General features: G+C 22.9%; 5 protein-coding genes across 5 annotated transcripts; 3 read left to right on the top strand and 2 right to left on the bottom strand.

The window, feature by feature from the left end:
* Positions 1 to 239: 239 nt before the first annotated feature.
* On the bottom strand, positions 240 to 3,590 carry PCHAS_1018700 (phosphoenolpyruvate carboxylase, putative; the record flags this gene model as incomplete). Its single annotated transcript, XM_016798351.1, has 1 exon — positions 240 to 3,590. The coding sequence occupies one exon, from the start codon at positions 3,588 to 3,590 to the stop codon at positions 240 to 242; it is 3,351 nt and encodes a 1,116-aa protein (XP_016655572.1).
* Positions 3,591 to 6,737: 3,147 nt separating this feature from the next.
* Positions 6,738 to 12,427, top strand: PCHAS_1018600 (conserved Plasmodium protein, unknown function; the record flags this gene model as incomplete). Its single annotated transcript, XM_735959.2, has 2 exons — positions 6,738 to 7,197; positions 7,362 to 12,427. 2 exons carry the CDS (start codon positions 6,738 to 6,740, stop codon positions 12,425 to 12,427), a joined length of 5,526 nt encoding a protein of 1,841 aa, XP_741052.2.
* A 591-nt stretch (positions 12,428 to 13,018) lies between these two features.
* On the bottom strand, positions 13,019 to 13,285 carry PCHAS_1018500 (cytochrome b-c1 complex subunit 6, putative; the record flags this gene model as incomplete). The annotated part of the gene is made up of 1 exon (XM_738180.1): positions 13,019 to 13,285. The coding sequence occupies one exon, from the start codon at positions 13,283 to 13,285 to the stop codon at positions 13,019 to 13,021; it is 267 nt and encodes an 88-aa protein (XP_743273.1).
* Positions 13,286 to 14,305: 1,020 nt separating this feature from the next.
* On the top strand, positions 14,306 to 17,605 carry PCHAS_1018400 (conserved Plasmodium protein, unknown function; the record flags this gene model as incomplete). The annotated part of the gene is made up of 1 exon (XM_731871.2): positions 14,306 to 17,605. The coding sequence occupies one exon, from the start codon at positions 14,306 to 14,308 to the stop codon at positions 17,603 to 17,605; it is 3,300 nt and encodes a 1,099-aa protein (XP_736964.2).
* An 875-nt stretch (positions 17,606 to 18,480) lies between these two features.
* On the top strand, positions 18,481 to 21,597 carry PCHAS_1018300 (lipase, putative; the record flags this gene model as incomplete). The annotated part of the gene is made up of 1 exon (XM_731351.2): positions 18,481 to 21,597. The coding sequence occupies one exon, from the start codon at positions 18,481 to 18,483 to the stop codon at positions 21,595 to 21,597; it is 3,117 nt and encodes a 1,038-aa protein (XP_736444.2).
* Between the last annotated feature and the right edge of the window lie 369 nt (positions 21,598 to 21,966).

Here is a 21,966-nt window from a genome sequence, read left to right as displayed (position 1 = left end):
AAATTTTATTAATTTTGTGAAATGGTATAGTTATAAATTTCGTATATATATATGTAGGTATATATTTAGTAAATATAAAACGAAGTGCAACAAAAAATAAAGCAAAAATATGCAGGTGTAGTAGTGTATAAATGTGTATGCACGAATAAGTTGGAATAATATCAGAGTATTCCAACATGAAAAAGGTGTAGGGACATATATAGTATGTAAACATAAGTGTTAAAAGATAAAAATATGGCTTATCCGGTATTTTGCATACCAGCTGCAATTGCCTTTATAGATACAATCAAAGCATCATTAATAGAAATATAATCTATGTAAGTTTTTGACATTTCATCATAAGTAGAATAATCATTTTTTGATATTCGTTTATCATATCTAAATTCTAATCCCATATAATCATCAGAAAGTCCATAATTTTCAAAATCACTATATAAATATGGAGATGGAGAATAATTTAAAAGAGGTTCGAATTTTGGATTTTTTATTAATTTATTTTTTTTTCTACTTAAATGGGAATCAATAAGGATACTACTTGTATAAGAATTATTTTTTGAATGTTCATGTTCATTCTTATCATATGAAGCTGATTTTGTTAAAAAAATATATTCAGTATCATATTTTTTTGTGTCACTATTTGTGATAGTATTCTCTTTATTTATTTCTTCATCATTTATCGAGGTATTATTTAAAAATGATTTTTCTTTAGATACTTTTAATGTCATATTATTATCATCTTGAGAGAAATTAACGTTTTTCGGATCAAGATGTGTGTTAGTCTCTTTATTTCTTAACCGTTTAAGAGCTTGGATCTGAATTAGATTACAAACAGTAACCCATTTAGTTCGAGCTTCAATTGATCTTTTTGTTATCTGATCATTATCACAAAAGTTATGTTCATTTGTGACTAGTAAAGTTAATTTCATTGATTTTTTTAATTTTTCACGTAATTCTACTCCTATATATTTTAAATTATTTGGAACTAATATATCATATTCTTCTGCTATTTGTATACTAGCTTTAGCCATAACCATACTGATTAGATTAAAAAAGCTTGTACAAAACGGCCAATTTTTATACATATCTTGTAAAATTTCTAATTTATTATTATTCATAATGTATTCATATACTTCTTCAATTCCTAACCAAACAGATAGATGCATTCTATTTTGAGTCCATGAGAAAACCCAAGGAATAGCTCTTAATGATTCTACATTTCCTTTTTTTCTTTTTGATGGTCTTGATCCTAGATTTAATTTTCCGATTTCTATTTCAGGAGTTGCATATCGAAAATATTTAACAAAATCAGGATTTTCATAAACAATTTTTCTATACTCTTTAGTAGTTAGTTCACTAATATCATCCATAAGATCTCTCCATTCTTTTTTTATTGAAACTCTATTTTTTAATAAAGAACATTTTAAAAGTGCACTGATATAAGTTTCAATAGATCTTAATGCCATACCTTTCAAACCAAAATCTTGTGTGATAACTTCTCCTTGTATAGTTACTCTTATATAATTTTTAATTGTATTAATTGGTTGAGATAAGATAGCTAAATGTTGGGGTCCACCACCTCTACTAACACTACCACCACGTCCATGAAAAAAGCGAACATCTACTGAATATTTTGCTCCGACTTGTACTAGCTTTTCCTGTGCTTTAAATAATTCCCATGCAGATGTTAATCTTCCACCATCTTTTCCTGAATCCGAATATCCAATCATTATTTCTTGGATATTATCAAAATTATTTTTTAAATGATTTTTATACCATGGATTTTTTATTAAGTTTTCTAAAATAGTAGATGACATTTGTAATGATTGTATAGTTTCTAGTAATGGTACAACTCGTTGTGTTTTTCTATGTAGGCTTTTTTTAAAACTTTCTTGAAATACTTCGACTAATAAAATATCAGATGCATTTTGGCACATTGAAATGACATATGCTCCTAATGCACTTTCTTCTAATCTTGAGCACATATCAAAAGTATTAATAATATTTAAAAAATCAGATGGTACATCTGGTTCTTGTTCTATATTATTTGGTATTATAGGTCTATTTGATTCAAGTATATCTGTTAAGAATGCTATTCTTTCTTCTTCATTTAATAATTCATATTTTTTTATATTTAATTTTTGACATATATAATTCATTGCTTGTGTATGTTTTTCTGATTCTTGTCTAATATCTAGTTTCATAAGATGTAATCCAAATATATTGACATTTCTTATAACATCTTTTAAATAGCCTTCTGCAATTAATGCATTTCCAGATTCGATAAGACTTTTATAACATTCCAATAAGATTTCTTCAAATTCTTCTGTACTTTTAAACATTAGATTTTCAAAATCAGGATCTACTGGTTCTCCAGATATTAATGCTTTATATACATATACGACACTTTTTAATTTAGTTAAGACAATTAGAAGTACCCTTCGATATATTTCTTTTTTGTTATACTTTGAAAAGGGAGAAAACCATTGGAATTTTTTTCCTAAGCAATATTGATCTTTATCAAATATAATATCAGATATATTATGTTCTAGATTTTTAACATAATTTTTAAAATGGACAGTACATTGATGTATTGTTAAATTTCTGATTAGCTTTTCAATCATAGGAATAAATAATTCACACCCTCTTATCTTATTCATGTAGCAAACATATTGTGTTGTTTCTGGTAGAACAAATGGATTACCATCTCTATCACCACCTGCCCATGATGAAAATAAACATATTTTTGATTTTAATTTAACAGGTGGCATATTATATTCTAATAAAACATTATCTATATATCTAATAATATTAGGAATTCTGTAAAAAATACAATTTTCAACAATGTCGAGTAAAGCTATTGCTTCATCGATAGGTGTTGGTTTTATTCTTCTTATTACATCTGTTTTCCATGAAGATAATAAATAAGCTTTTAAATTATTACATAATAATTTTTTTTTATATAATTCTTTATTTGTATTATCAAGTTTTAATAATAATTCCCCTAATTGTATATAATTTTTTAAGAGTGATGTTCTGATTGCTTGTGTTGGATGTGTAGTTAAAACAAACTCGATTGTTTGGTTGCATAATTCTTCATATATATCATTTATATTTATTCCATTGTTTATTAATATATTTAATGTTCCTCTTAATGTTTCATAAACAGCACCATATATTTTATCATTCGGAATAAAAGCTTTTTCAAATGCTTTTCTTCTTCTTCCTCTATGAGCCCATTCAGCAAAATTGGATAATACACACATATGACCAAAGGCATTAACAATTGTTCCTAGGTATTCATCTTTTAAATTATATACACAATTTTTTAATAATTCAAAATTTTCATCCGTTGGATTTTCACTATATTTTTCGGATAAATCATGAATTGTACATAATATTTCATACAAATTTGGAGGTAAATTATTTTTTAACATATCAAATAATAAAAAATCTAATGCTTTTATATCACCTTTTAGAGGTTTAATAAAATCAACTGGATATTGTGTTTCCATAATTTTCCCTTCTATCAAAAACCTCAGCTTTCCGTCATCTTCCCCACTAACTTCTGAAACATTCGGATTATTTTCCATTTTTTATGGCTAGTTTAGTAATGTAAAAATGAATAAAACAAAATTTGTATAAATCTCTTGAAACACAAGATATCAGAATAGGGGGTAACGAAAGGCTGAAATTATTTATCCCCGAGTTTATGATAAAGAAAATATGTAGAGGGACATATAATGAAACAGTAGGGCATAGGATGGAATATTATTTAATTATAAAAAAGTTTTTAATGTTATAGTATTACAACAAAACAATGTATAGTTCTGTTTAAACACATATCGGTCTATAATATTTCATATATATATATATATAAGTGTGCATCTTATTGTATTTATTGGATAATGAAAAAAATATATATATAAATTATTATGAACTTTGATAAAAGATTGTAAAAAATTGTAAAAATTTTCATTTATGTGATAAAAATGTTTTATATTGGCTTGTGGATTTTATAAAAATTTAATAATCAAAATGGTAATCCATATTTTACAATTATTTTTATTTATTGGCTTACGATTTTGTTACTATTTGAATTATTATTATTATTTGATTTTTATTATTATCACGAGTTATACTATTTTTCTATTTGTTTTATTATTATTTTAACTTATTATTTATTACGTTTTTTTATTTTTTTATAAAATTTTTTTTTGTTTACATTCTTAAGGCACAGGGATAACATTTCCCTATACATTATGTGCATATATTATATACATAAACAAAGAAACGATAGGACAATATTTGAATAAAAAAAATAAAATGAAAACATTATTGAAACAAAAACGAATATTTATTTTATAAAATTGTTAAATAAAATTATAATTTTTAATGTTTTTATTTTTTTTGATAATTTGCAACGTGTTTTGTTTATAATAGATTTATGTATCAATGTGTTTGTAGTATATAATTTGCCTAGCAGTTTTAAAAATTAATACAACAAAATAAGTTCGTTTATTCATTTAATTTATGATCAAAAATGGGAAACAAAGAAATAGTATAAGGCCATTGATTATTTGCTTATAATTTTATATTCAAGGGAAACACAAAATGGATGATGAATATGCATAGCATATATATGACAAATATTTACACATTTTAAACTATTTCATAATTGAATAAGACTTATTTTTTTTTTAATTGGAAAATTATAAAATAATGAAATAGAGCCTGTGTGAGAATATGGAACTGTTTATTTGCAAACAAAAATAAATAACAGTAAGCATAAGCATTCCATCACCAAGAAATAAGCCTACACATTCCCCAAAAGAAATGAATAATAAATTTATTTTATTGTAAAACCTAGTTGTTATTGAGAATAAATATTTTAAAATTAATTTAACTATTTTTTTGTTTGCAACTTATATAAAATAAACTCGTTCAGCATGTAGTACCACATAAATGTCAAACATTTTTATGTGTTGAAAATACAAGCATGTACATGTAGAGAAAAAAAAAAGTCAGGACAAAATATATTGAATTAATATATGTATGTATATTCATAAATATTTTATGGCAAAGGTTGAGAACAAATTATTTTATAAAAATTTAATTCGAGTTCTGTTAATTATAAATATAAAAAAATATATGATATATTTATTTTACTAACTTTTTTGTCTGAAATATTATAATTAATATATTTAAAAAAATTTTTTACACAAAATAATCAGCTTTATGAAATGTGATATATGTAAGTGTCTTATTTTGTTTACTCTCCTGATAATGCCAATACACCATATTTTTAAGGTCTATTTTTAAGGCGTATTTTTAAGGCTTATTTTTAAGGCTTATTTTTAAACCGTTTTAAAATTTGAAAAATTTAGATTAACCATTGTACATATGGAAGGTTGGATTCCTTTTTTATCGTAGCATATCAAAAAATGAGTTTGGATAAATCATTAATAAATTTTTTTTTAGAAAATTACACCGGTGTGTTGGAAAATGATAATTATATAAAAGCTATTTTTATGCAAAACATGTTAGAGAATAAAAAATATATATGCCCTAAATGCAGCTGCTACATTCTTATAGATCTATATATCGAACATTTATATACATGCTCATATAATTCATAAACATAGTATACTATTCTACCCAGTATTATACAAATTATTTAAGGACAAGACTTAATTTGATATATTCACTTATTTCCGGAGATATATATAATATAGAAATTGTAATGACATATTTTAACATAACTAAATGTATGAAGAAACTATTGAAAATTATTTTTTTAAATTACAATATGCATATAATTATGATGTAATATATATACATTCAATTGTGTATATATTATTATCTATATAGTAGGTGTATGTATATGCTATTTTATTATACTATATCAAATTATATCAGCAATTTTTTCCATTATTTTTCACAACATTTTATTGATTTGTTTTTAACAATTTTTTAATTATTTTTTCAAATATAAACCATGATTTATTAAAATGTATTTAAGATATTTTCAAATAAAAAAAATGTATGTATACGTATGTGGTTTCACCTTGGTTAAGCTTATCATCTTCTATACAAGTTTTTATAAAAAATAAATATAGTCTAATAAATAGTTGAATAAAAAAAAATTATATTAAATTTTTTATTTTATATATATAGTATAATATTAGTAAAAAAATAAAATATAATTAATTGTATATGTTATATCCTTTGGTCAATACAAATCATGTTTTCAATAGGTAATAACATGTATATACTATATTTTTTTACCCGTTTAAATTTAAATAAAAATGATGATAAGAATACTACGCACTTATTTGTAAAATATGAATATATAAATAAATAAAATTATAAAAAAAATTCTATAATATAAATGTATATGTACCTATAGCTATTATCTATTTAGGTTTATTTTTTAACTAATTTATTTTCAGCCGATTTATGTTTATAGTTAAATATTTTTATTGTATTGTTATATTTTATGAAAAATGAAAACAGCCATAAATACGCTTTTCAAAACGAGTATATTAAAATGAATTAACGATTAAATAATAATAGTAAATATAATTTGTTCAATTTTTGAATGGGTTTTATAATTATAGGGGAGCATATGTGCAAGCATATTACAAAGAAGCACCTGCACAGGCATAATATAAAGAAATCCCTGCACAAGCATAACAAAAAATAACAGATAGAAAAAAGGTGAAGGTAATACAAAAATAATGAATTACTTAAAAAGGAATGAACTTGAAGCCCTCTATACAGATGATTATACGGATTTTACGAGACTCAGTGACTTTGAAATATTTACAAAAGATCTGTTAGTAAGTTTAAGGAAGTTAAATATATTAGAAACAAAAAAGAAATATGAAGAAAAATATGTGTTTATAAATATTGAAGAAAGAAAAAAGCCATTGACTCCTCTTGTTTTAATTATGAATGTAGATGATACATGTAATTTTATAAAAAAATATAGTAAAAAAGAATATACAATAAAATTAAGTTATATATATTATCCCAAAAATAAATGTCAAAATATTATACCCTTTACTGATAACTCATATAATTATAATAAAAACGTGTCGATTGTAAATTCCTTTTATTGCTTACATGGTAATGTAAGTTGTTCTGATGTAACCATTTTCCCTTCTCGAGCTTTTCCCATCGAGCGATTTTTTTTTCGTAAGTTTTTACATTCCTTTTGTTCAACCTTATGTAAATATATGTGCGTGCACTTCATGCAATGCTTGTACAATGCTATTAATGTGTTACGACAATTTTATGTATGCACAACCCTTTATTGCTACCTACTTCATCGATATTTTATTATTTTTTCTCCTTGACAGTGAATGAATATGTAAAGATTGAAATAATAGAAAAGAATAATGTAGATGATGAACAATATATGAGTATAGAGAATTTCTCAATTAGCAATTTGATATTAAACAGTTTAGAACAAGCTCTTAGTGAAGTAAATCTATATCTTCCCACTTTTGTTGTGGTAGATAAAAATAATTATATATATCAAGGTCATTTTTTTATTAGTGATTATACATATTATAAATGTATGGATCCATATATTCCTATTCATAAAAAAGGAAATGATGACATAATTATATATTGCAACTCGTCTAGCAATAACAAATTTAATGATGAAATGCTTAAAAGATTATGTAAGAATGAAAGTGATAAAAATTATATTTCGATATATAAAGGGACAGGATGTGAAGTAAACTATCATTCATTTAAGTTTTATAATTATTTTAAAGGGTTTAGTTTGGATCATTTAGTATCATTATTTTGTTTATTTATTTATTTATCAAATATAAGAGGAAAAAATATACATAATATTAATGTTTATTTAAAATATATATACTACATTAGTCAGCCATATTATACATATATATCAAGATCTATAAATTTAAAAAATGTAAAATATAAATTATTAAAAGATAGTATTAAAAAAAAACAAATAAAAAATCCAAAAAAAAATAAAATATATTTATTAAGAAATCAATATAGAATAAATAAATATGACAAAAACAGTTATCCATATGTGTATTTAAATAATATATATCATTATATTAAAAATGATTATTACGGTAAAAAAATATCGATGTGTTATTTTAAAAGAAAAGCGAAACCACAAAATAAGCACTTAAATAATAATAACCCTTATGAATATAAAAAAGATAGTACACAAAATTATTTATATAATATTAAAAACAATATTTTATATAAACCTAATTATTGTGAAGAGAGTTTTAAAAAATTTAAAATAACAAATATATTATCAGGCGATACAGAAATTAATGATATAGGGTGGATTAGCAATATTGATCATTTCTGTTCTTTAGATAATGAAGATGAACATGTGAATTCTTTCTTTGATACATCCTTGGCATTTTATTCATCGTCTTTAGAACCTAACTATGATTTAATGAATAATCCAAACGATAAAAAAAAAGTTAATGAAAAAAAAAACCCCAAATCACATACCTTTGATGATATTAATAAGTTGTGTAATCTGTTAACAATCCATAAAAATTTTCCAAGATATGAAAATAATCCATATATAAGTATTTCCATTTTAAATTTTATTAGTAACATGGAAAATAAAATTATGAACATTTATGAGGATGATAGAAATGAAAGAACAGAAATTGGAAAAAATAAAACAAATAATAAAATAAATAGCGTTTGGAAAATAAGATTTCTTACTAGCGATAAATTTAAAGGTAAAAATAGTTATTTATTAAAAAATATTTTAAGATTATATTATAATGAATTATTAGGATTAAAAAGACAAAAATCTGAACAAAATAATAATAGTAGTAAGAACAATAATAATAATAACAGTGAGCATAATAATAACGAAAATAATGATAATGAAAAAATGAAAAATACTGATTTTTCATCTATTCATAATTATGTAGTTAAATTTATGTTATTAAAAAATATGGAATGGTTAAAAGACAGTGAGATACCTTTTTTTAGTTGCTTTAATATTGATGATGAGCCAACAAGATATTACCTCGATAAAATTATTAACAATATGTTTAGCAATAATAAAAAGCAAATATACCAATGGAATAACACTTCATGTAAGTACAGTAAAAATAATTACTACAACGATAGTAGTAGTGAATATTATAATGATAGTGGAAATTGTAGTCAAAACAATAGTAGCAATAATGAAGATGAAAAAAAGAATAATGTAAAATCTGTGAAACGATATAGACTTTTATATACAAGTATGAATGATATAAATAATTCATTTCTTGGAAAAAAAATACAAAATGGAATTGCTCTTACAAAGGATGTTATATCAAATGGAACTGGTGGGGGAAATATTACGAATGTAGGATCAGTTGATGTAGCTAGTAATAAAAATAATAAAGAAAAAAATAATAATTGTGAACCTAATGGTGAAATGGAAACAGATAAAATGGGTAATGAAAAGAAAAATGAATCTAATGGTTGTCCTAATAAATCTGGAGAAATATATTATGTGTTAGGAAAAAATGATATATTTGTAAAACGACAAAATTCTTGGTATAATAAAAAAATAAGAAATCAGATAAGATATATAAATTTTAAAAAGATGAATGAAAAAATAAAGAAGAAAAGAATTGAAAATGCAAAAATTCAAAAACTTATTAAAGATTTTATATTAATTAAAGATAAATATTTTTTATGTCATCATGAAGAAAAAATATCAATATTATTTTTTTATTTAATTAGTCATTCAAGTAATATAAAAACATTTTATTATATTTGGAATCAATTTTTTGATAATATAAGAAATAAATATGAAAATAATGAATATATATATAATGATTATTTATATTTATCATATGGGCCTTTAAATATTTATTCTTATTCTTGTTCAATATTATCACAATGTATAAAAGCTTTAAATATATCAATACAACAGTGTAAAATTAATGAGATGAGAAAAAGAATTATCAAAAAAAAAGAATTAAATGTTTGCCCTATTACTAATCATATTGATATACAAAAAGAAAATCCAGATCAAATTCAAAATGAAAAAAAAAACGAAGCAGATTCAGATGCGTGCTCAAGCTATTATATAAATGAAGTTAGTAATATAACATCTCATTTTACTAAAATGGGTAATTCAGAAGAAAATATATTTTATTCCTGTGAAATGAAAATTTCAACTGAAAATGTGAATTTACCAGAAAATGCGGCATCTACAGAATCGCTAGCTATTGGACCTGATGCATCTAACACTTGTTCTCAAACTCAAATTTCTACTACATGTGGAAATAAAAATGTCAATCCTGTATCATCATCTAATGATGATATAAATTATAATAATGAAAGTTTCTTGAGTATAAAAGAAAGTACCGAGTCATTTACAAAAAGTGTTGATGGTATTGATATAGGGGATGAAAAAAAAAAACAAGATATAGGAAATGATATAAATAAACAATTTGAAAAAAATGATAATTTTAGAGGTGGATGGGGTAGAAGTAAAGCAACTATTTTTGATGTTAAAAATAAAAATATAAGAAATATAAAACATGTAAATGAAATACGTAAGCCATTAATGTTAGAAAGTTTTAATAAAAATAATCGAATATGTTTTATGGAAAATACCATAATATCAAATTTTTTTCCTTATCCTTTAAATAATATAGAATTATTTATAACTAAAAATAACGCTATAACAAAAAAAGTAAATAGTCAAGATGATATGATAACATTGATGTATGATATATTAAAACATTGTGATGAAAATATTGATCTTGTAACTTTTGAAGATTTCATAAAATGGTATAAATTAAATATAGGAAAAACTATATATTCATCACAGAATGTGTTAAAGCATTGTTATAAGTCTATTAAAAATAGTTACTTTATTAATATTGATACAAATTATATAAAAAATATATATAAAGAAATTAAAATGAAATATTATAAAGAGAATGATTATTTAAAGGTAATGTTTGATTATGTAAAAGAAAATTATAATTATATAAAAGATATTAAATGCCCTTTTAATACATTCTTTGTTGGAGAATTAAATTTAGATAACTTATTAAATTTGAGTATATTAGACTTATTAGAATGTACATACAAAGCTTTTTTTATTTCTTATATTAATACTATTATGAATTCCAAATTTATTTATATTAAAAAAATTCAGGATGTACTTACAAAAATGTTTAATATTATAAAAAGGATGCATAAAAAGAAAAATACACATAAATTTTTAAAACGGCTTATAGATGAAAGTAACAAATCATTTATGTTAAACAAAAAATTGAATTACTACAGTTTTGATCACTCTTCTTTTGTGAAAAGCTATAAAAATGGTTCTTCAAATTACCCGAATAAAATTATCCAGTTCAACAGTAATGCTAACAATAATAGTAACACGTTGGTTTGTCCTATGAGGCATGGTCTCGAAGGATCAGAAATGTCTGAAAGTACATACAAGCTTGGTGTAAATGATTTGGATGAAAGTAATAGCCCTGATAAGTATGAGAACATGAACGAGTCAGAAAGAAGTAACAGTGTATATATGGATGCAGTTTACAATGAACAAAACGAAAATAGTAAAAATAATCTTAATATTAATAAAGAAGAAAATTACTTTAAAAATTATTATACTGAACCTGAGAAAAAGAAAAAAAAAATGCCATATAGTGATACAAACTTTTCATCAGATATTAAAAGGATTTATAAAAAAAGATATAAAATCATGTTTAACAAAAAATTAGTTACATTATTTGAAAAATGTGAACTATTATTTAATAAAGCAGTTTGGTTGTTGAAACGGTTTAGTAGTAAATTAAATGAAAGAACTGTTTTTAAATTAATAGATATAATATTTGAATCAGAAGAAAAAGAAGTAGTCATTAAACCAAAATATGAAAAATATTTTTATGATTTTTTAAAAAAAGTATATATAAATGAAGGTGATAAAAATAATATTTTAGAAAAAAATAATAATATAAATTCTAGAATTCATAGGATAAATAGATCCATTGCATCAAGACGTATTCATAGGCGCTTAAAAGGAAGAGTTTCAAAAAAAAATATGAACACTAATGTTAATACTAGTGGTGAAGGTAATAATAATAACAACAATGGAGATATAAATAATAATAATTTAAATCAAAATGGTGATGCATCTTCAAAAAATAAAAAAAATGAATCATTATCATCTCAAATAGATGATAAAAATAACATGATTAACAGTGATAAGTTATCTCTTTTGTTATCTGCAAATAATAAAGAACAAAATATTGAATGCGTTATTGATTATGTCAATTATAATTTTGACGATCAAAATTACGACAAACCAGCCCGTATGTATTCTGCTATAAGCGAACTGAGTTCAACAGTTTCGTTTATAAAAATGTCACCTATTTTATGAATTTTCTTGTGATTATTCATTTGGCAATTCAGGAATGTAGAAGAGTGTAAATATGAACTACCTTACTTTTTCATTCATTTTTTCAACCAATTCCGATATACCCTTTATACTCATTTAACGAGTCCTCCGAATTTTATTGATGAAAATAATTTATCATTATTATGTGCATAGTATGCTATATATTTGTATGTTTTCACTTATTATATTTTTTTTATTATTTCTTTCGAATTTATTGTAACAAGTATATATTTTTTTTTCGATATACACACTTATCTGCTACTCGTAAATATGCATATGTGTCTATGCATATATCCATGTTAGATTGCATGGATTTGTATGTGACATTTTTCGTGTATATATTACCACAAGTAGTGGATACATAATTTTTTAACTATTGCAACTATTTTCATTTGTTTAAAAAAAATATATAGAAATCGATATAAAAATATAAAATCATAAAGCTTTTGTAAAAAAAAAGTTAAATATAAAATGGAACTATAAGCATTTTATTATACGATTTTTTAGGAATGGAACAATTAGGCATATGCGCACATACATACACGTATATAGTATGTATGTGCTAAGCCAATCCTATGCTAGGTAATTAAACAAGTCCTTCGCCACGCAATGGTCAATACAAATATATAATTCTTCATACTGGCCTAGGCAATTTCCTTTATTGTCAGTTCTAGCCTTCACTCTGGTTACGCAATTTTTATATTCATTCACTGGGCGTACACATTTTACTTCACATTTTTTTTCTAACTCTATTCTAGGGTCGGTAGTTCTATCTTTTTCATCTCTCTCTTTAAATTTTGGGTAACGAACAAAAAATTCTGTATTATATGGATACGACATATTTACATGTCTTAAGTTTTTATATATTAAATGTATTCCTTTGATTAGGGGTGTGCATAATATGTTTTGTGTGTTTTATTCTTTTAAAAGAAGAATATATATTTTATTATCTGTGACTTTATGTAATAATAAACAAGGTAAAAAATTGTTCCAAAAACTTAATATATTTTGAATAAAAAAAAAAAAAATTATTTTTATCTTGTAACTTTTTGAAATACACTGATGAATGGCTTTTCCCCTGAAAATATATTTTGTTTTCTTTTTGTTAATTATGTATTTGTTTGTAATTTTAAAAGTTTATAATGTTTTGTTTATTTCTACTAAGGGTAAATAATATATAATATTTTTTATATTAAAAAAATAGTTATTGTATTGTAAATAATAATTATTATTGTTAAATTTTATGTAAAAATTATAATATGCAGTAAATGGTATATAATATATATCATATTATATATGCATATAAAATTTTTTATATTGCACGCATACTATAGAAAAATACAGTTTCACGAATGGGAAAAAATATATAAAATAATAATACTAGCAAATACTATGGTGATGTTTGTAATAAAAAGGAATTATTTAAGATGAAATTGATATTATATTTTAAAAATAAAAATATAGTTAAAATGAAATAGTGAAGCATTCAGCATTATCACCATTTCAAGCACATTTTAAAAATGTTTATGCATTTTATGCATATATTTTATCATTTTTTATAATTTTTATCTTTATTATTATATTAGTATAATTATATATTTTATATTTGTAGCAAAATGTTGTCTTTGAAACAGTTACATAAAAAACGTACACAGAAAGGTTGGCATTCTACATGGAAACAAATACATGCATTTAGCTAAACTTTATACATTCCCATTTGTGTTAAAAATATATATCACAACCAAAATAAATGGTTATGGAACTTATACGTTTTTTTGATTAAATAAAGTATAAAACAAATGCTATACATTTAGCATATATATATATATATATGTAGATAAATGTGATAGCTGTTTGAATATGGTTATAAGGGATAAACTAGCCAATTTCTTTTTTTTTTTTTTTTTATGTTTTTTTTTTTTTCATCCAATTTTGGGGGTACAGTACAATACTATTCATAAGAAAAATGCACACACAAAAAATGAGCTAGCTTTTTTTAATTATAAAGAATATAAAAAAAAACATAAGCAAATTAATGATCGTAAGTATGATATACTTTATTTTCCTTTAAAATTGGACAACTTTCATAAAAAAAGGGAAATTGGTACCATTAATTATCATAGAAACAATAGTAATAATTACAACCAATATATATATGACATAAAGTCAAAAAAAAAAAATGTGCATAGGGCTTTTCTCACTGGCTTGGTAAAAAAAAATATATTTTTTATAAACATAGCAAGCAACAATGGAATACGAAATAAGTTCTATAAATGGAGAAATGAAAAAAAACATAGTTTTACAATAAATAGTAATTCTAGCTTAAGTGAAAATGGAAAAAAAGAAGGAGGTAAAAGTGAGAATATGGATGAAAAGATGGACGAAAAATGCAACGGGGAAAAAATAAACGAAGTGGACAAGGAAAAAAAAAACCGATTGATTGATAATATGAATAAAAATTACTTAAGTATAAAATATGTGGATGAAAAAAATGAAAGTAGTGATATTTCATTAATAATAGGAATAAAAAGTAAACTTCGGGAATATTATTATGATAAATGTGTAAAAGAATATAAAGATATGAAATTGAAAGAAAATAAATATGAGTATTCCTATTTAAATGATGTTCCGATTAATAATTTAATTAATTATATAGATAAAAATGAATATTTTAAAATATTTTTAAAACATATTAATGAAGATATTATAAAAGTTTATAAAAAAATGAATAACCTATATTTAATTGGTGCACCTAGATTATTGAATAAAATTGATCATGTAAATATAAGTAAGTTTGATGATATAGTTTTAAACTTTTCTATTGATATATTTCCAACAATAAAATTTAACAGACCATATATTAATTTGGATATAATTGTAAAAGTACCACCATATGAAAAAGGTAATACTTTTAAAGAATTTTTAAAGTATGTTAATAATGAACTAGAAATTAAAATAGACACTGATGAAAATCACAAAGTGGATTGGAATAATGATGTGCATGTAAATGTTTCAAAGGGATGGGTTTACAGTTTTAATGATACTTATTATGATGAATTTTGTAGTTTAAATAATTGTTCTAGTGAAAAGAAAGAAGAAGAAGAAGAAGAAAATTACGAAAATATTAGTATTGACGAAATAAACAAATTTGGAAACAACAAAATAAGCGAGTTGATAGATATGGATAAGGACGAAGAAAAGTTCATAAACAATTCAGATTATTATAATAAGGAAATGAAGGAAGAAAATGATACAACTTCATCATCTCGCGAAGAAGATGAAATATATTTTAACAATACAAATGATGATGTAAATCATTATGGTAAATTTGGAAATAAAAATTATAAAAATTATTACAACGAACTTTTAAAAAATTCAGAATATATAAATTATTTTAAAGAAGGATATCAATTACCTAGTGAAGCTATATCTATGGAAAATACGATTGTATCGATAAAAGAAAATTATAACCCTATAGGTTTTAATGAATCTTTAATAGGGATGGGTAAAAATGATAAAAAGAATGTTACAGTATATTTACCTGTAAATTTATTCCAAGATTATTTTAAAAATCAACAAAAAAAAAATGATGGAAATGGTAGTATTATTGCGCTTGATAAGGATACAAAAAAAGACCTTGAAAATTTGAACGAAATTAGCAAAGATAGTATAAATAAATTTCGAGAAATTATTTATATGGAAATTAAAAAATTAAAAAATAACAAAGTTTTTGATAAACTTGAATCAATTTTAAAAAGTAATGAAAATAAATTTTTTGACAATAATGATTTGGAGAAATATCTAAAAAGGGATGAGACAAACAAAGATGAAAATAATGCTAAGGAAGAAGAAGTGGTAAAAAAAACGGATGAAAAAAAGGAGCAAACAGGGGAAATATATTACCTTCCAAATAAGGACGAAGATATTGAATATATCCTTGGCAACGATAATGAGAATGATGAAGAAATGGAAAGCAATGAATTGGAAAACAAAGAAGCAAATGTAAATGCTGCTGACGACGAGCTAAACTTTAAGAAAAATTTTGATAAATATTTAGAAGAAATATTAAAAGAGAATATGAATTCACTTGATAAAAAAATACCATCATATAATAATGAAACCAGTAAAACAAAAGAAATTTTTGAAAATCTTTGTGATCCTAATGATTATGATAAAGTTGATAATATTGATGAAACATTAAATGATTATATATTAGGAAAGAGTGATTTAATTAAATGTGTATTAGAAGTAAATGTAACTGATATAAAGCTGAGAAAAAGTGGAACCGAAAACATAGATGATTATATTTTTAAAAAATATAATAAAACAAAAGATGAATTATATACAGAAATTGAAAACAGGGCAATGATAGATATTCAAAATAAATGTGTTGAACAAAGAAGAATGGGAGCATATAAAAAATTAATGGAAATAACTTCATTAAATGTGCCTATAACTTTGTTTCGTGCACAAGGAAAAAAATTATATGAAAATTATTTAAAGAAAAAGCAAATGCAAGGTAAAAATGTCGAGGGAAATAACAGTGGATCAGATAAAGTATTAACATTTGAAGAGTTTATTAATAAATCACAACGAGAAATATATGATCAAATTAAATTTTCTTTTATAGTAAAATCTATATTCCATAATTCTAAATTAAAATTAAATTATGATGAGCTAATAAAAGATGTTATTAAAACGTTAATTAAAACCCCTACATATAATATAAAAACAATAATTAAGCAAATATATACTATTCATCAAGCTCAATGTGTATTAGATTTTGTTTCATTAAATTCGAATATTTTGCATGAAACAGATAATAGTTCATCTGTTAATTTTTCAGTTAGTATGAAAAAAGGATCTTCATATTCAAAAGACGATTTTATAAATTATGATGACCAGCCAGTTCCTAATAATGGTTTGACTGATAAGGGAGAAAAGAAAAATACTGAGGACTCAATGTTACGTGGTGATAAAATAGAAAAGGGAGATGGTGTAAATAGTGAAAAGAAGGAAGAAAAAATTTTTAATTTTAACGATGAAGCGAATTTTATAGTTGAGAAAAAAAAAGAAAACGATGAAAATATTGAACTGGAATATTTTACATTTAAAAAGGGTGCTAATTATACGAAATATTTTGAGGAAAAGGGAAAATAAAATATAATTAAATTGGAGCATATATAAAATTAAAAAGGGTATCCATACACATACACACTTATTCATATTCGAGGTCACACACTGTTTACAACAACCCAGCTTAGGACTATATTTCAAAAGCAAACAATATGGAAATATAATTTACTTATATTGTATGTGAATATATATACATTAATCATGTATATATGTGTAATTGTTCTTTAATATATATACATTATATAGATTTCCTTGTGTATTTGGATACACATTCAATGAATATAAAAATTATATATTATGGATATATATAATATAAATATTCAAATGCATGACAATGATTGTAATTATGTTTTAAAATATATAATTTTATAATTGTATACTTATATTTTTTTAGTTACAAATATTTTCTTTGTATATATGAGCTCCCCTATATATGAATTTTAAAATTTTGTGGTTTATGGGTATTTGCTACATACTTAAAAGGGGAAATAAAAAAAAAGTGTTTTTTTTCATCATTATTACATTATATTAAACCTATTTTTTCATATTTTTTTTGTTATATTGGCTTAAAAGCAAAAATTGCATGTGGGCAAATATATATGTATTTGTAGAGAACAATTTTTTTTTGCATGTGGTTTATTTAAAAAAAGTTTTTTTTTCAATGCAAAATGGAATTGTGTGTAAATTTTTTTGTGTATAAAAAATGTATATGTTGTTAAATAGATAACTATATTTCTTTCTCTATATATGTCTATCCATAATTAGCAAATATAGAAGTAATTTGAAATCAAAAAATAATATATTTTTTTTTAATATGTTAAAATATATATAACGAAAATCTGTCCAATTGTTTGAAGTTCGCTATTTTTGGCTTCGAAATAACGTTTTAAAAATAAAAAATGAAACTATCTTTAAACTTATATTATTGCTTCCATTATTTTGCGTTAATGCATGTATTTAGCAATAGCTTTTTGACATATAATTCATTTATTAATATAAATTTTTTTTTATTTGATACAAATTTAAAATACATAAACATTATAAAGACTGGCATCCCAGTTTTTGTAAAACAGGACCTGTTATTAAATAGGCAATTATTTTCAAATTATGACAATGGGCATATTAATGACAATACTGATAATTCACCAAAAGAAATACAAACATATCGTATAAATACTCAAGAAGAAACAGAAAATTATAATCTTAATTGTAAAAATCTAAATGACGAAAAGTGTGCAATACACACAAATGAAACCCAATGTATAAAAAAAAATAATAATTGTATTACCGCATTGAATAAATTAAAAAATGATGAAAATGGTGAAACTCAGAGTGAACAAACAAAAATATCAGATGAGAAAATCGTTGATAATACACAGGTCAAAGAATGCACCGAGTCAGACAAAAATATCATAAAAGAAAAAGATGAAGGGAAAATTATGAAAAAAAACGACGAAAATGTAGAAATGTGCAAAATAAATATGAATGAAAATTCAGGACTAGAACAAGATATGAGTAAGAACATATTTGATGTAGGATTAAATGAAAATGTGTCGATTGAGAAATACACACAAATTGATAATGAAATATTAAAAGGGATGGATAAAAAGAGCATTTTAGTCATAATAAACGAAGAAGATGAAAATAAAAGCTTTTATGATGAGGAAGGGGATGAAGAAGATACTGATGAATTAATAAATAAACATTTAAATGAAATAGAAAAAATGATATGTGATGTAAGTTCCAGAAACAATGAACAGAATAAATCTATAAATAATAGTGAATCTGATATAGCAGATAATATATCTAATAATTTGGATGACGTGAATGAAGATGAATATGAATTTGTAGAAGGTGTATGCGAACTAGACAATATAAACAACATGTATGCAAGATATAAAACTGATTTAGAAAATTATCGTAGTAAATTAAAAGAAAACAAATTAGATGAATATTATAATGATATAATTAAAAGCCGTAATTTAATAAATATAAATTATGAAAATGAATATATGTTAAAAATGAAATATCATAAGGATTATAATTTTCCCTTACATAATTTACATATAGTAAATGAGAACTATATAAAAAATCAATTATACGATAATATTGTTTTACTTAATGGTGAAAATGATAACATAAATTTTCACGAAATAAATTATTATGCAGACTTAAGTAAAATAGACATCCGTCCAACCATGTTTAAAGAATTTTATTTAAAGTTTAGTTTATGTAATGGTAAATATTTACCATTGGGTAGTAGTTTTGTTGAAAGAGTATGTTTTTTATCATACCATTTAAAAAAAAATCCACATTTGAATAAGATAAGGATTACAAAAAATAAATTTATTTTATATCATTTATTTTTAAATGTAATAAAAGCCTTTAAATTATTATCAATAAACAAATGTGTTAAACACATAAAGGAATCCAACTTATTATATATTATATTTATTTTAAATGAAGAAATAATAAAAGAATCTGAAAACGAAGTTAATATAGGCAAGTGCCTAAATAATATAATACAAAGAAATAAAGAGTGGTATGAAATATTAAATTTTATATTTACGATTATGTTTGGATGCTCTAGTTATTTAAAAGAGCATTATTCTTTAACGGAAGAAGAAAAAAATAATATATTTTTTAAAGACAATATATTAGATTTACCAATATTCGAATACTTTAATAAAAATATAATAGATATATTTGTTCCTCGAAATATAGACCCGAAAATAAACATTGACTTATTTAAAGATGTTTCAAATTCTTCTGATAAAAATTTAAAATTATATCAAACATGGTATTTTTGTTATCTATTTATACATAAAGTATATTTATTAAATAAAATGTGGAATATAATAAAAAAATGGGAAGCTTCCAATTTTGTACCCAATCCTTGGTATATAGATCATATAGGAAGTGTGTTAGTTCCACATATAATTAGTTTACGTCATATTCAACAAAATGATCAAATTTTTTTTAGATATATTGATGAATTACAAATGTTTGTGTCTTTTAAAAGAAGTAAAAAATATTCTATTCCTAATTATGATAAAAATGAATTTCATTTAGTAGAACATGTAGTTGCTTTTCAAGGGACATCAAGCCCATTTATTTGGTTATTTAATTTAATATATGAATTAACTCCTTACCCGTTTTTAACTAAAGGGAAAGTACATAAAGCTTACTTATACATTTTTAAAAAAGCTGTTAAACCATATTTACATATTTTAAAAAATAAAATTTTAAATGAAATAAAAAATACAAAATCAAAATATTCAAAGGAAAACCCTTATGTTATTATTTTTACTGGCCATTCTTTTGGTGCCGCAATGGCTAATATGAGTTCTCTTTATTTGGAAAATATATTGCGCGACCAAGGTGTAAAGACAAAAGGGAATAATGATAATGACCATAGTGCATATATAAAAATATATTCTATAACTTTTGGGATGCCAATATTTTATGATGATAAATATTTTGAAGACTTTGAAAAAAGTGCAGTTATAAGTAATAACATAAATGTAAATTATGATCCGATACCTGTAACTATGGCCATTCCATCATTAAATGGTTTCCGTGACCCTGAAGAAAATAAAAAATTCAATATAATTTTCAAGGTAGAAGATTTAAAAAATTTAAATTATGATTTTGGTAACATTATTTTTGATGGTGATGAACTTTTTAATAATGAAAAAAATAAACCCCGTTCTATTACATTTTTATTTATGAAATATTTTTTCAAAGACAATATATTTTTCGAATTATGTGAACAACATATATACCAAACACATTATTTTTTTTATTTTGTATTTTTAACTCTCTTATCGAGATGGGCAAATGAAGCTAAATGGGGAACCTATTTTTTAATACCGTTTTTCATATTTGACATTTTAAGTCTTTCTCACAAAAATGTCATGTTTATGTTAAAAGAGAATTATAAAAAATATAAGAAGTTGGTATTAAAAAAAGCGCAAGCTAATGAAAAACAAGAAAAAAAGCAAGTCGCTAATTAATACATTTTTTGTTTTATGTTACTTTTTCAACATTATTTTTACCATTTGTAAAATTTTTTTTTTAAATTATATTTGGAAACTTTTTATATACTCAATTTTTACAAGTTGCATAAATTAATAACTCTCTTACGATTCGCATCCTTGATTTAAATATACAACACTAGAATGGTGTATAGATAAAAAATAAGAAAAAACAATGACACACATATATTTTAAGGAGGATAAAAATTCGCTGCCTACATTTTACACAACACAATTAGGTATGTAATAAGCATTTTAGATTTTTCCTCGTGTAAGGGATACCAAATTATATTTATTTGTGTATTAAAATAGACAAAAAAAAGTAAAATCATGATATTGGCATTATGT

Source organism: Plasmodium chabaudi, assembly GCF_900002335.3.
Source record: "Plasmodium chabaudi chabaudi strain AS genome assembly, chromosome: 10".
Taxonomy (NCBI): domain Eukaryota; phylum Apicomplexa; class Aconoidasida; order Haemosporida; family Plasmodiidae; genus Plasmodium; species Plasmodium chabaudi.
Note: the sequence above shows the minus strand (reverse complement) of the source record. Positions and strands in the feature narration are given on the sequence as shown.